Source organism: Colletotrichum tamarilloi (genome assembly GCF_030869305.1).
Source record: "Colletotrichum tamarilloi strain Tom-12 chromosome Unknown Scaffold_47.1, whole genome shotgun sequence".
Classification (NCBI taxonomy): domain Eukaryota; kingdom Fungi; phylum Ascomycota; class Sordariomycetes; order Glomerellales; family Glomerellaceae; genus Colletotrichum; species Colletotrichum tamarilloi.
In genome coordinates this window covers 97,538-112,415 of record NW_026849430.1, presented here as the reverse complement: position 1 = coordinate 112,415, position 14,878 = coordinate 97,538, and the positions used below count along the sequence as shown (strand labels likewise).

The window sequence follows — 14,878 nt, the reverse complement described above, 5'->3', positions numbered from 1 at the left end:
AATGCAAACAACTGACCTACTTCGACAATTGATGGATCTTCTCAACTCAGCTCCCTCTCTTTGTATGCCTACAAGAATACGCAGCAGACAACGGAACTGAGAGACGGACAGTGGATTCGTTCCGACTGGTTAAGACGTCGGCGGGTGCGGCACAGAAACACAACAAGTTTTTACCATCAGTTGATGCGCATATACTCAATATTCGCGAGACGCTCAACTCTTGCGTCACTAGTTGATTTGAATTACGTTGCTTTATTCGCTTAAAAAGGACTCGAGACTCGACGTCTTCAAGTATCGTTTAGGGATCAACTATTTGCCTCCGGTCAAAGTGCCGTTCGTGCAAGGGATGCCGAGGCCTGTAGCTCCTTCCAGTCCAACACACTCCATCTCACCTGCGCTGCCATCCTATATACTGTTAGCAAGACTAATCCCTCATCATAGTTTCCCCTGTGAAGACTTACAGCTGCGACGAGGGTGATGTCCTTGAAGGTGAAGTCCTGGCAATGCGCCGCGTCTTTGCACATAAGGTACAACCCCTTCTTGGTTGAGGCGCCTGAGAATCAAAGTAACGTGTTAGCATTTCCTCGTAGATGTGTCGTTGAGTAAGGTATAGTTTGAACTCGTTAGTACTCACCCAGACTTTGACTCCAGCATGGGCTAGAGGTACAGCTGCCGTCCTTGAGACCCGAGCCAGTATGCGCCTTGATATTCTCCCAGCGGAAGTTCTTGGCAAACGCAGCCAGCGAAGCATCCTTCCCGGCAGCGCCCTTTTCTTGATCGACATAGTCCTCGATAAAGTGAATCGGGTAAGCGGTGTTGGTGATTGTGAAGTTGCGCCAGGTCACATCAGAAATCTGGCACGTCGTGCCCACGGAGCCCTTGAAGCGAGCTCCCAACAGCGAGTCGTGGATCTCTGCGTTCTCAAACAGGTACCCGCTACCCGAGCCAGACGCGCAGGAGACCGAGATGCCGTGCGTGCCGTATCCGACGACGTTGCGCATAGTCACATTCACAGCCGGCGGAGAGACGTTGATGATGTCGTCGCCGTTCCAGCTGGTCCACCCGTCGATGACAACATCGGAACCGCCAACGTCAATACCGTCCGTGTTGAAAGGGAACGCAGTCTTGGACCGCGCGTCCAGCACGGTGTCAGTCATGTAGACATCCTGCCCGCTTATCGAGAAGCACCACGCGACGGGGTTAAGAATCTTGAGCCCCCGCAGCCGCAAACTCGTCACACCGAACGAGAACATGTGCGGGCGCCCATTATTGCTGCTGACGTTGGCGCTGGACCACCACTTATCGCCGTGGCCGTTAATCCAGCCGCCGCCCTGGGCATTCGAAGCCGTGAAAGTGACGCCCTTGCTGTTGGCGACGGTGATCCAGTGGCCCGGGTAAATGGAGCGGTTGTTGACCACGGCGGAGACGGCGGCCGGGTCGTCTGAGAGGGTGAGGTTGCCCTCGATTTGGAACTCTACGTTTGTGAGGCCGGAGAACTTTAGAGGGGTGAGGAGGCTGTATTCCGTGCCGGCGCTGAAGACGACGCGGGAGTTGCTGCCGCAGGATTTGACTGTCGAGAGAATGGTCGGGGCGTCGTCGCCTTTGGACTTGGGGACGACGCAGGTCTTGAACTGGTCTTTGCCCAGTGTCTCGGGTAGCCAGTAGCCAGAGGCCAGAGAGGCGAGGAATGCAATGCTAAGGAGTGGATGTTGCATGGTGACAACTACTGTTAAAGAAAGGCGTGGTTGGAGAGCTGCTGTCTACTACATCTCAGTACGCTACGCATGTTGGCTTATATAGGTCTTGGCATGCTTGGCAACTCAAGGTCTTCTAGTCCATCATCTTGTCAAGCCATGATGAACTCCTCTAACTAACTTTCACTGGCGCGACGTGGGCGTAGGTTTTCCCTGGGTTAGATTGAGCACCTGCGTCAAAGAAGCATAGGACGAACCCTCATCCCAAGCAGTCTTCGCGCGGGCTGCGACACCTCCAACCCAAGCGGCCTCCCTTCATCGCTCACGAGTCAACATAGCCTACGAATTACACGTGTGGAGTGCCCGGAACCCAATGGCAGAAGTTCTCCGGATAATCGGCCTGAGAGTCGGAGAGCACGGTGATTAAACAGCGTTGTCTGTGACCAAAGTAGGCAACATAGGCGCAGCGCAGCCAGGTGCCCCAGATGAGAAGCACTCACGCAGAAAGCTTGTCTCGTCTTCATAAACCCGAGTTGCAGGGTTCGACGCCTGGCCAGCCCGCCAGCGGTGCGCGACTCGTAGTTCTGAATCGCACCAACTGCAATCTACATGTTACGCAGCCGAATGAACCTTCGCCTGACTCTTTCGTCTGACTTCTCTCGAGAAGCCTTTTTCGTATTGTTCAATCCGACACTACCGATGTAATCTACTTCAATTTCGCCGCTTGCCGACTTCCCGGGCCCGACAACTTGGACGCTTACCTATCTTTCTCACACGTGCCCCGTCAAATTGTGAAAGCCCGGTCATGAACCATATTACACAAGCATCGAGTTCTCTCACATAGGAAGCAGGCGTTTCAGCAGCACTCTATCGGATGACGGCTGTTGAAGCTTGGGCGGTGGCTTTAAATCAAAGCGGATAGACTACTAACGGGCACCAGTACTCGAAGGGAATCTCATGCGTAAGACACGAAGAGACATAGGCATGTTGAGACTTTTGTCTTCCTACCATCTACTAAGCCTACTAACGCCGCTGCCACCGGTGGCCCAGAGAGCAATTATGCATCCATGCGAAATACCGTCCGAGAGAAAGAAAATGGAATAATCCACTATACGCCGCCCTTATGCCATCATATCATAACCGCCCGAAAGGCGCAAAGGCATGTAGTACGTGCAATAGAATCCACCACTATTGTGGGTGGCTCGTAAAAGATGCTGGGAGCTTCGCCCATCCGGCTTGTGCCTTCCCTCAGCCGACAACAATCTCAAAAACCCGGAACAAAAGTAAGAAACGAAGTCCATACTCCTCCCAAATAACATGAACAATGGCGGACAATAAACTGTGGGTGGGATAAACATGTCCGCCGAGGTATCCTCATCGAATCAGAATAGTACGCCTTCCCTTTTTTTCATACGCCGAATTCTCACAGCATGCCAATGCTCTCCCTCCCCCTCTCTCTCTCAAACGTCGAAACCTGACTTGATAGCCCAGGAGCCGGCAAGCCCTTTACCGCCGACCTTTTCGGCAATCATGGCGATGGCTTCCTTCAGGTCGTTGCGGGAAATCTTGGCGTGAGCAAGTGCAACGTACGAGAGGTCGACCAGGCCACCCTTGGCGATCTTGGGATTCGCCTCGATAACCTTCTTGAGCTCCTGGAGATTGTTGTTCTCCAAGATTTTCTTCGGCAGCGACTGTACGCTGTTCTTTGTGCTGCCGCAGGTGATTGCTTTGAAGGCATCGGCCGGCTTCGAGTCTGTAGCAGGCTTGTCCTTCGCCGCTTGGGTCTTGACCGTCTTGTCCTTAATCGCTTGAGCCTTGGCAGTCTTGTCTTTAGGTGGACGACCAACAGGCTTGGGCTTCGGTTCGGGTTCCCAGTATTCCGTCGAGAAGGGATCGATACTGTGGTGGTGTTCGAGGCTCTCTTCAAAACATGTGTTAACGCTGCTATATGAGCGGGAGACGGGATATAGCTTACCCAGAATGAATTCCATCCTGTGCTCGTACACGGTGCGGTTAGGACCCTTGCGTGTGCGATCCTCCCAGCAGAGGCCGGTGCTCTCCGGTTCGAGGCCGTTGGCACTCACGAACCGAGCAGGGCCGTTGTCCTCCGAGTCGTCGAGGAACTCGTCCATGTCTTCGCCGTCGGCATCGAGATCCTCATCGTCATCATCGTCGATATCGACGTCCTCGCCTTCACTTTCCCACTCGGCTTCCGAGTCGTGGTCATAGTTTACGGGGAGTTGGTCGCGGCGGATGGGGTTTCGGGCGAGGCGTCGCATGCCAGATTTGCCTGCTTGATAGGGTCTGAGGGTGACGGTACCCCTGTAAGGAGGCCGCACATCCTGATAGAACTTGAGCGACTTTGTAGGGACCTTCCTCAGCGCATCTGCAATATCCTTGACAATCGCCTTCTTGTCCTCTTCGCTGCTTGCTTCTTGTGTGAGCTTTCGCATCTTTTCAATGCTGAACCGCACTGGCGGGTAGATTCTGCCTCGCGGAGCAGGACGACCAGGAAGCTGGAAAACCTCGATAGCATCAAAGCCGCCCGCTTGGGTTGACTTTCTCTTTCCATCAAAGTACTCTCCCAATATCCTCGTCTTGGCCTCGTGTGCCTCGTCGTCCATCTCGAAGGGGCTCTTGGCCAGGCGAACACTGCTTTGCACAAAGAACGGCTTGAACCGCTTCTCATATTCCGATAGCTCCTCCTTCTTGGCTGCGGGAGATTTGGCGTCTGGCGTAAGTGCGGATTTGGAAGGGCTCCCTGACTTGATGATAGGCACCAATGCATCCTTCTTGGGCGTGGCGGGTGCCTTGAAAAAGGACATGAGCTTCGGCTGGGCACGCTCCTTCTTCTCCTTTTCCTGTTGCGCTTTGCGTTCTTCCTCCTCCTTCTTACGGCGCTTCTCATCTTGTTTGGCTTGTTTTTCGGCGTCGGCTTTTGCCTTTTCGGCCTGTTTGACTTGTCTTTCAGCGTCGGCTTTTGCCTTTTCGGCCTGTTTGGCTTCTTTCTTTTCTTCACGCTCCTTCTTCTTCTGTGCCTTTTCCTTCTCTTCGGCCTCCTTTTCGGCTGCGGTCCGGCGCTTCCGTTTGGTGGGTTGGGTTGTTGAGGCAGGTGTCTTTGATGATGAAGCGGGATTGGCACTTGTTGTGGTCTGCTTGAGGGGAGTCGTGTTCTTGCTAGGTGTGAGGTCGGGTGAGGGCGAGCCGCGCTCTGGTGTGAGGGTGCCGGCATCGGTCAGTGAGCTCGGGCTACTGGGGGCTGGCGATATATCGCGGGTAGGCATCTGGCGGGCGGGAGACCCAGCTGCGAAGGTTAGATGGATGATCGGAGCAAAATGATGGCTACAATGTGGACATGTTAGGTAGCTCATACCTTTGCTGGGTTGGACAACGGCCTCGGTGGCCTGATGTTTGACGCCGTTCTGCAAGCCACGATCCTCAATGGTGACCTCGTCACCGGAGAAATCATCGTGACTTCTCTTCAGGCCGCTAGCCTCCATGTCTGATTCTCGTTTGATGTTGGATGACATCTCGAATAGAGGCATCGGACGCCGAGTGTCGCAAGGTTCGCGACAGTGCTCGTCGGTTGGTCGTGTAAAGTGTAAAGTGTAGAATGAGGCTGAAGTTGTGTCCGTGGCAGTTGGTGTGGTGGGGAAGATTGAAATGAATCGAGTATCCCGCAACCAGACCAGAGAATAGGTACTTGGTGAGTGAATCGCTGGCAGGACGACAGTCAGGTATTTCGAACAATCAATGAGGTGTCGTTCGGCTTCAGGAAAGAGCCGTGATGGCAGGCTCAATGGCGGCAGGTCAGGTCGTCGGTCTCGCAAAGTGGAAAAGACCGTTAGTGGAGGTTGATAGGTAAGGTTGGGACGTTCCGCCGGGACGCGACTGACGCGTAAATTTGGCGTTGAGGAGGCCGGGGGGTCGTGTCTTTGGGCCGATAGGCACCATTACCATTTGAATTAGTGGCAGGGCTCCTTCTTGGTGCAGAAAGGGGAGATTGGGCCTTGCCAATGGTGAGCGACAGGGTATTGGGCGACGCGTTAAGGGGAAACTCTGTTAAATGGACGACGGGTGTGAATTATAGGTATTGTTAGAATCAATTAAACAACTATCATAGTACTCCGTAGAAGAGAACACTCCCAGTAATTTCGATTCTACTTTCGAGTGAACATAGAAGTTGATCTGAGAAGAGACTCCAAAACAATTTACTCAAGGCATTATTCTAGATCAGAGACATTACCTTTGCTTTGGTTAATTGTTCAAGTACTCTACTTTCAATGCTCCCGCGAGTTGCGCACTAACAAAACCTCTTAAACGCAGCCCCTACCTGCACGCGTTTCGCTCAGCTGGGAGCTTATGTCAGCACGAAGACGACCAAGGCCGCACTGTGGCTGACGGTCTATTCTCACTAGCCTTATGTGGCTGGTATGTAGCAGGCCTGCGTTGGTCAGTGCGGCATTACCTCATTCTCGGTGAGATCTCGGTCTGCAGCTTCGGTCTGACATTTCCTTCGCACTACACCGAGGCAGACGCTGACAAGGACCACCAAACATTTAATGGAGACAGAAGACAAAACCATCCAACCACACCTCACCAGCAAAAGGAGACCCGCCTTTCGGTGTCAATCGGTCTTGGCTCAAGTCAGAACGTTACATCATGATGCCATTTCTCTTTTTCCCACCCTCTGGCTATCCTTTCCCACCTGCCATCACGTTTACTCCATTCACCCCGATGTCCCCGCGACCCTGTGCCTGTCTCTGCCTATCACTATTAATCGGGGCAGACGGAGTCGACGGACAAGAGCGATAATCTTCACCAAGGAAAGTTGGAAAGGTGGAAATGGAAGAAAAAACCTAGGGGTCTTGTTCTTCTTTCTTTGGTGGGCAAAAACACGAAGTGATCGACAACGCCGCCCGCCCTGCGCGTAAGGTCCCTCTGTCAACTAGGACCCTGATGATGATGATTGTTTGCCGCCTGCGAAAAAGGATCCCTGCCTGTCAGTAAGTGGCGGTGGTTATTTTTTCGCAGCGATACCCGCTCAAAAAATGCAGGTAAACAAAGAGGGTACGCAGTACAGAGGAAGCCAGCAATCAGCAGACGCACGAGATGCAGAAGCGAGGACTTCATGCCAGGGACGGGATGGCCTGCAGAAGGAGGCATATCCCGTACGCAGTCACTTCGTATAGTGCCGTGGGTGCTGAACTTCCTCAAGTGGTTGATTTTGCGGCGCCGCGTTTCCCGAGTGCTGGGCGTTGGCGCCCATCCTTGCTATGCAACTCACCTCTTGAAGATCAATGTTGGGTGGTGTTGCTGGGCACTCGAAGGCGACGTCGGCGATCGTCTGCCTTGAGAAGTTCTCGTATCCCACCACCAGTCGCTTTGGGCACTCTTTGGTACTGTTTACAGAAGATAGCCACAGGAGCCAGGATATGCATGTCATCGACAAGACACAGGCCAAAAGACCCTGAGAAACAAAGTTTTGGGGTACGGGGTCTCCGTTCGAACCCAAAGAATGAAGGGGGGCGCCAACCATACGGAAAGTTGGGACAAGTCAACCGTCAGAAACTCCTCGAAACACGAGGTCGCATGTGTGTCAAAGACGAACTGACAGTGTCGCAGTAGTTCCTGCGCATTGCGATAGTCTAAAATGGTACCTATGGTATGGTAGCAATGGCAATCCCTGACCTATGAACCTACGGTAAGAGATAGCGTACGGAGTAGAGAGATTGACTCTGAGAGGCGGCCTCAAGTCCGAAGGGGAGGGGGGAAAGCTAAGGAAGAGGTTAGATCTATCAAAGTGTACTATCTTTGGAACACATGACAGGTTTGGCCGGTAAGTTAGATAGTTTAGTGTATCTGTAGCTCATTACGGATAGACCAAGTAAAAAGGTAGCACTGCAAGCGGCTCACCACATGCCCATCGAGTCAAACATCCTCCTCCCAACCCCGGATCTTGCAGGATGGGGTTTGGCGTCTCCCATTTCAACCACGCGGGAATGGGTTGGTCCAACAGAGAGTTTTCTACAGATTGCCATGCTTGGAAAGTCGGCCTGAACCATCCCCCATCGGAAAACCCCCTAAGAAAATGTGGCAAATGAAAACGGCGTGCGGCTGAAGAAGCATTACGGTAATATCATATTACTGGGTCGGCTGAAAGGTGTTCCCTTTACTCCGTGACGAGCCAAGACGACCCTCTACAGCTACGTAGCTTTGAAGACAATGTCTCAGACTATCCCCCCAGAAGGTCGGCTGGCTGGGCTGAATCAACCTTTCGGTAACCAATTCTCCCGAAATTGACGTTCCTGGGCACCATTGGTCACACACACACAGCTTGACAGGATGGCATAAGTCAATACGGGTAAAAAAAGGGTTGTTCAATCGTGATGCCCAGGAATGGCTTTTCATATTCGAGCATTTCGAGCTTCTCTGTTTGTCTCAGCCTCTCTTTCTGTCTCTCTCTCTCTCTCTCTCTTTCGCCTTCCCCGTTGCCCGTGATTCCAAACAGCTTCCACTAGGGCCTTCAATCTCAACCGTGGTATCATCCTCCGCCCCCTTTACCCTGCCCAATTCGTCTTTGGTTCTGTCTTCCCCTTGTCCTGCCTGACATCCGTTCCCCCTCCCATCTCGCTTTTGATGTCTTGTCCACAGATTAGGGAACAGATCACAATATGGTCTGTCCATGTGAGGAGCGTCGCGGCCTAGGAAAATAAAAAAAGAGTCCGAGCCAAGGAAATGGTAGGAACAAAGGTAGAGAGACCCGTAGGAAGCGATGGTAGAGCGGAAACAATGTTGGAAAATCTTTGACAAGGAGACTCGAATTTCGATCCCTCTCCCCGGCACATCCGGTAAACCGAACTGTGCCATCTCGGGATGGTCTCTGTATGGTATCATCCCACCCATGATAAAAAACAATACCCAAGTAAAACGCCGAGTGATGCAAGTTTGTGACAGTAAAAGAAATCACCAAACACCCCCACCCCCTTAGCGACCGTATTTGTATGCCTAAAGAGACATTCGAACAGATTGGCGATGACGAGGAAGGAACAGGAAAGTCGGAGAGATGTCGAATCGTTTTCCGCACGTCTGGTAAAGCGAATGAAGCCAATCGATGGGCTCGTAACGTATTGTGAAAGTCGGCGACTTATCCATACACATATGTATGGGGCCGCGAGGGCAGCGTGGCCTCTCACAAATCGGGGTTAGCGATGTAAAGACGGCCTCCGGTGAGCGTGGTGGTGCGCTCGTCGACGCTGCCCCTCCTGCGTAGGTCATCGGCGCCCTTGACGCTCTTCTCGCGGGTGACGGTCGAATGCATTAGTGAGTTGCTCGCCAATCTCGCCGCCGCAGTATTGCCCAGCTCGCCGACATTGTCCGCCCGCTCAGCGCTGCTCCCTGAGCCCGTCGTCATGGCCCTACCACTCGCGTTGTCGCCCAGCGTGGCGTCCTCCGGTACGTCCTCGACCATGCTACCACTCCTCTCGGGCGTATCTCCGGGGCTCCATCTGCGTCCGCCGCCGGATGATCGGTATCCCGGGCCACGACGGCTCGCAGTGCTACTGCGGCCGCTGCTACCGGTCCGTCTGTGATGCAAGCGCGCGTCGTCGTCGTCGCTGTCCTCGCCCTCAACCTCGGTAGCACTCAGCCGCATGGGAACGCCGCCGACGCCAACGTGGTGCTCTCCCGGAGCGTAGCCCACTACGGCGGGCTTCCCGTGGTGACGGATCTTAGCGGCAACCTTGCCAGTAGCACTGATGCCGGTACTCGTTCTGCCGCCGGACGGAGCGGAGAGGCCAGAGGCGGTTCGCTGGCCGCCGATGACCTCGAGGGTAGCTCGCATCTTGGCGGCGCGCTGCTGGGCCAAGAGGCGAGGATCCTCATATTGGGCGCGGTCGCACCAGACGGTGGCCTTTTGCTTGCGGAGAAGGGCAACATAGCCCGTCGGCTGGGGGCTGCCGCCGCCGGAGCGAGAGGAGGTAGAGCGACGAAGATCGGTGGTGGGCGAGGTGCGGTAGGCGGCGGGTGGAGGAATGCTCGAGGAGGTGCTGAAGGTGTTTACTGACGGTGAGCGGCGGGTATGTTGCTGAGGGTTCATGGCATTCTGCTGCTGGAGGTGCATCGGCGTCGGGCTCTGAATAGGGAATGTGTTTGAGGACGTCGTGCGCGTGCGGGAGTGGGAGTAGACTGTGGACGAGTCCATCGGCTGATACCGCCGGCTCGCTGACGGGTCCAGCATGACTGCGGTTGATGTGAGGTTGTGAGGCAGGCTCTATCCTGCTGTCGATGTTGTCGTCGTCCTCCTTCGGATAGGTGGTGTCTTTCGTGGAGGTTGTGTGGTGTTGCTGCTCCTTCAAGATCGTCAAGATAGGATGGAGTCTTATACACCTGTAGAGGATGGCGTGTAGAAGTAGGAGTAGGAACAAGAGTAGGACCAGAAGGAAGAGGAGGGTGAGGTTGTGAGGTAGAAAGAGGCTGTCGTGGGATTTGGAGAGAAATAATCCGAGAGCGGGAAGTTGGGCAAAGGAGGGAGATTATAGGTCGGGTTCCCAGGCGCCGTGCGGGCGAGTAAGGCACCTTAAGTTTCGCGCGGGTCGACGGGGCGAAATGTTGAGATTTGGGTACTTGGGGGAAGACCTGAGGGGAGTTCTTGGGCGCTTCAGCTCAGCTCTCAGGGCCAGCGGCAGCCGGATGGGAGGTGCCTTTTAGCGCTCCGTCACCTTGTGGCCTTTTGGGAGGGGTCCCCTTTGGCTGGGATTGTGAGTGAGAGAGAGTGGGAGTGGGAGTGAGAGTGAGTGACCGGGGAGGGGGGTGTGAGGTGAAGTGAGGTGTGAGGTGTGAGAGTTGAGACTGAGAGCGAGAGAGCCAGAAGAGTGAGGTGAGAGGGGTGTGTGAAAACAGGAGTGAGGCCTGTGTGAGAGTGAGAGTGAGAGTGAGTGGGTGGATGAGTGGTGGAGAGAAGGTGGGAGAGTGGGAGGTTCCCTGGGTCGGGAAAGCCGAGAGCGACAAGTGCTAAAATTGCTCGGGAGCCTGCGAGGTAAATGTACCTTTTTTCTCTCCCCTCCGGCAAGTCGTGGGTTCAGAAAGTGAGAGCGAGCCAAGCCACGCCTGAAGAGGGATCCAGCACCACGGTGACGATGAATGATGGTGATGTTTCCTCCCTTCTTCGCGTCTTGAACAACGCCTCTATTTTTCTGTCTCCCACTTAGACTTTTGGCTAGACACCGAGTAACTCTGTCACTAGACACCGACTCTGTACAAAGACAGATCGTTTATCGAGCCTGTCGAGCTGCTACGCAGTAAACACGAACAACAAGACACAAGGAACTTGTTCACCACACTTCGGGTCCTCGCACCCGATCTGCGACCTGGATGGAAACGACGGGGAACAATGACAATGGCCCGGTGAGAGAGGCTGATAAACGAACCAGAGGGTCTCGGGTTTCTATTTTGCTCGTGTCCGCCGTCCGCCGTCCGTCGTCGCGCTTAAAGCCAGACCCTCTGTGGAGCACAGATGATGATGGAAGAGTCGGCAATCCCAGTCGTGCCAGTTCCGTACTTAGAAAAGCTAGGGGAATTTGGGAAAACCCAAGGGAACGATACGACAGGGCGGCCAACGATCGTCTGTGCCCTTTTTTTTTCTTGTCTTGGTATCGCTAAAAGAATTGATATCCGTGGGATCACCGCAGTTCGGGTCCGGGTAGCGTGCTGGAGCGCGAGATGAAGAGAGAGGGATGATGCTAGACGAGGCACGTTTCGTCGATAGTGGGAGCTGAGGGCTGAAGGAGGGCTGAGGCCGGAGGGAGATCAAGAGTCGCAGGGGCGATGCCGTTTCGCCAAGATGCAGAGTCGCGAGAGAACAATAAACAACAACGAGGCGAGGGAGAAGTGAATCCTAACGCGCAGATGTTGTTGTCGGTGTTGGTGTTTGTTGTTTTGTTTCTTGTGGGTGTGAGATCACGGCCGAGATAAGGCAGACCGACGCTGCAGGTCTGAGATGAAAACCTGAGATAGAGTATAGTATGCCCACTCACACACACACACACACACACACACACACACACACACACACACACTCACTCACTCACTCTCACACCCACCACACTCTTGAGAGAATTAACCTCAATTGATCCCGTTCGTGAGGGGTGCGGTTCGCCGAGGTGGAGGAGGCGATGGTTGTGATGGTGGTGGTGCCCAAGGAAGAACTATGTGCTAGGTAAGCGTCGAACTCGGACGACGAACCCAAGAACGTGGGATTTATACGGATGTGCGGGAATACACCACAGAGTCGAATACGGATACTCCAAGATGGGACTAGCACTCTTGTCCAAAGAAGTTGAGGACAGGACAGAACTGGGGTTTGAATGCGATGCGATGCGATGCAAAGGGCCGGCCGAAGCAATAAGCAACAAGCAGCTGCAGGATTTACCAACTTTACGAACTAAATACTGCCAGATCAAAATCAAATGCCCAACATGGTGGTACCGCATGGTGACGACTGAATGGTAAGTCGCCGATGCGGGATGAACTTCCACACAGCGTATATGTCTACCGTAATATAGCTTCGGTGACTGAAAGAGAGCAAACAAGCACAACAGCTGATATCATGACCAACTCTTCTTGTTGGAGATACACATATCCATCCGGATACCGGAGTGACACAACCCATTGACAAGAAAGAGGGACGAGACAGAAAGCCCAAGCAAGCACGTACCGCACCCGCAAGCACAAAAGAGGCCAGGACCAGGGGCCAGGACGACACTTGGACAGACTGGGACAGGGACAGGCCAAGGACGAGTGTGACAAGGCGACACTCGACAGGGTGACAAAATGGTGACAAGGGCCCCGGTCCAACGTTGCATGCGCCCGGGGCAGCTCTTTTGCTGCTTAGTGTCTCTCCCTCTCCCCCATGTCTCTCTCACTCTCTGCCTGTGTCTCTTTCTCCCATGTTTCCCACTCTGTCTTCTGGATGTGTGCTCGCGCCGCTCTCCTCTATTGGCTCGCTGCCGCCGTAGCCTTCTCCCCTCTTGAGGAGAGAGAGAGGGCCTTTCGTCGCTCTTGTCATCGCCGGGTCCTACTTTTTCGTAGGTAGATCCACAAAGTTCAACGAGAACCCGTCTGTCTCTCCTGGCCATCTTTCGTTCACCCTGTGTCTATCTTGGATATTCTATGGATATCCTTACTATGGAGTCCTTCTCTCAGCTTGCCTTTCCCACGGCGCCACAGCCCACTTTCTTACCCTTCCCTCGCGGGCCTCCAGTGTCCACAATGGTTGTCAGTCTGCGGCGCTGCGGTCGTCGTGCTGTCGTTACTCGCTGGCGTACTCTCACCACCAGCTTGACAATGGGAATGGGAATCACCAAAGCCTCTTGGATACCGTCTCCCACTCTCAGTCTCTTCCCGTCTCTCTCCACTCATCGCACATCCACATCCGTGACTACTGTTGTACTGCTATGCTGCACGTAAACCCCTCGCCTGGCCCAAGCTTCCGGACTACACTATGCCGGGAGAATATGTCACCATCATGACTGCCGTCTTGTTCGGCTCTACTGCGAGTTACAAGTTTAAACGCTCAAGCTATGGAGTCCCTATCCGACACAATAGTAGTGTCTGCCGCTCTAGTGCCCGCCAATATTGGTTCCCTCAAGCGCCGTCTTTAGTATGCGTACACTACAGTACCGCGTAGAAACTAGAGAGCCAGACATCAAGGCAGCGAACAATTACGCTCTTCTCTGTACAATCGCACCCCCAAATCTCGATCGATCTTCCTAATCCACCGAGGAAATCCCACCAACGCGCTTCTCATCCCAGCCCGTCGCGTCAGGATTCAGCCCGGAACAGGTTCACGGTTCACATCGACCCCCAAGGTCGCGGAGCATTCGCCCGGCCAATCATTCCCATGGACGTTGATGTAATAAAGGTTACCCCTTCCAGAAAATCCAAGGAACCAAACTCGAGTCTCCAGAGTGGGATAACCAACGCCATAGCCAGCCAGGAGTCGGGGTCAGTTCCAGGACACACATTCCCAGTTCTCCGGGGCACATTGACGGCCCAGTCTTGCCAGTGGACACTGATGCTCTGCCGCCTTCGCGCTGTCTACTAGCAATGGCAATGTCCTCCGTCCTGTCGTGCGGCGTGCCTGGTGTCACCGAGTTTTTCCAGGTTTCCCATTATTGATCTTCAACGCACGTACGGAGATGGCCCTGTCCTGTACTCTGTATGTATGTAATGATCTCCAGGGCCTTTTCTTCTGCCCTCTTTTATTTCCTTATTTTCCTCTTCGTCACTAATGATCCCCCTCGCTTCGGCTGCCGTCCGTCCCCTTGTCCAGTGACTCTCTGCCACTCTGGTACCCCTGGTCTGTCCTACAACAACCCCCTACATGCAGTAATCAACCCCGTAGTCTTTGCTCATTCCTTCTGGTTTTCCCTGTTTTTTGAGGGCTGAATCCTTCCCACGAGATTGGATCGGTGTGGTCACCGCTGGAGCTTCAGTGGTCTCTGAGCTCTGTTACCTTGCTTTCTCGAGTGATCTTCGCACTATTACCCCTACGAGATCCTTCCGTGCCGTTATGCAAACCCCCCTTTTTGCCGTCTCCAGGTTCTCGATATTGCTCGGTCAGAGAACCAAAGCCTCCATCACACTGCCGAAAGGGCTTGCGGTGAAGGGCAGCAACTTCCAGCAGCCGGCAAAAGCTCAGGACAACATCCAGCGCTGGCCAAACAGGGCAAGTCAGGGGCGAGTTGCGACGGCGGTGATGTAAGATGCGGCAATCGCCCGTCCGCCGGGGAGCTTGAGTGATGTCGCCCCGTCCATTCGCCAACAATGTGACAGATGACAGCACTGCGTTCAAAGCACCATTTTCCCTCAGATCATCTCGAGCAGAAGGCCCCCTCGACCGTGATGAACATGGACATGACCTTATGTTCCCCCCGCACTCTCGGTATGCCCTTTCCGGACGCTATGAGGAAGAACGAAATTAGGGAACGTTAGCCAAGGAGTGCTGTTCTCGTTTGATCCGGCATCCGAATCCTGAATGACATTTGATGCTTGGAGAACCGACGCAACAACGCGAAGAATCTCATATCTGCTTTCCAGTGCCACGTCCGATGTTTGCGTTGCGATGTGCGGAGAGGCAAGTGACACGATCCCTGCTCGGGGGCCCAGATAATGTGGCCGTAATG

At 54.0% G+C, this 14,878-nt stretch overlaps 4 protein-coding genes across 4 annotated transcripts; 1 reads left to right on the top strand and 3 right to left on the bottom strand.

Annotated features, from left to right (window-relative positions):
• Positions 1 to 309: 309 nt before the first annotated feature.
• Positions 310 to 1,715, bottom strand: CTAM01_10358 (exo-polygalacturonase; the record flags this gene model as incomplete). The annotated part of the gene is made up of 3 exons (XM_060526373.1): positions 310 to 405; positions 462 to 553; positions 635 to 1,715. 3 exons carry the CDS (start codon positions 1,713 to 1,715, stop codon positions 310 to 312), a joined length of 1,269 nt encoding a protein of 422 aa, XP_060378969.1.
• Positions 1,716 to 3,154: 1,439 nt separating this feature from the next.
• Positions 3,155 to 5,224, bottom strand: CTAM01_10357 (chromatin assembly factor 1 subunit A; the record flags this gene model as incomplete). Its single annotated transcript, XM_060526372.1, has 2 exons — positions 3,155 to 4,998; positions 5,068 to 5,224. 2 exons carry the CDS (start codon positions 5,222 to 5,224, stop codon positions 3,155 to 3,157), a joined length of 2,001 nt encoding a protein of 666 aa, XP_060378968.1.
• Positions 5,225 to 8,886: 3,662 nt separating this feature from the next.
• On the bottom strand, positions 8,887 to 9,933 carry CTAM01_10356 (uncharacterized protein; the record flags this gene model as incomplete). Its single annotated transcript, XM_060526371.1, has 1 exon — positions 8,887 to 9,933. The coding sequence occupies one exon, from the start codon at positions 9,931 to 9,933 to the stop codon at positions 8,887 to 8,889; it is 1,047 nt and encodes a 348-aa protein (XP_060378967.1).
• Positions 9,934 to 13,464: 3,531 nt separating this feature from the next.
• Positions 13,465 to 13,797, top strand: CTAM01_10355 (uncharacterized protein; the record flags this gene model as incomplete). The annotated part of the gene is made up of 1 exon (XM_060526370.1): positions 13,465 to 13,797. A coding segment is annotated over one exon (333 nt), but the record flags the coding sequence as incomplete, so codon positions are not given.
• Positions 13,798 to 14,878: the final 1,081 nt, after the last annotated feature.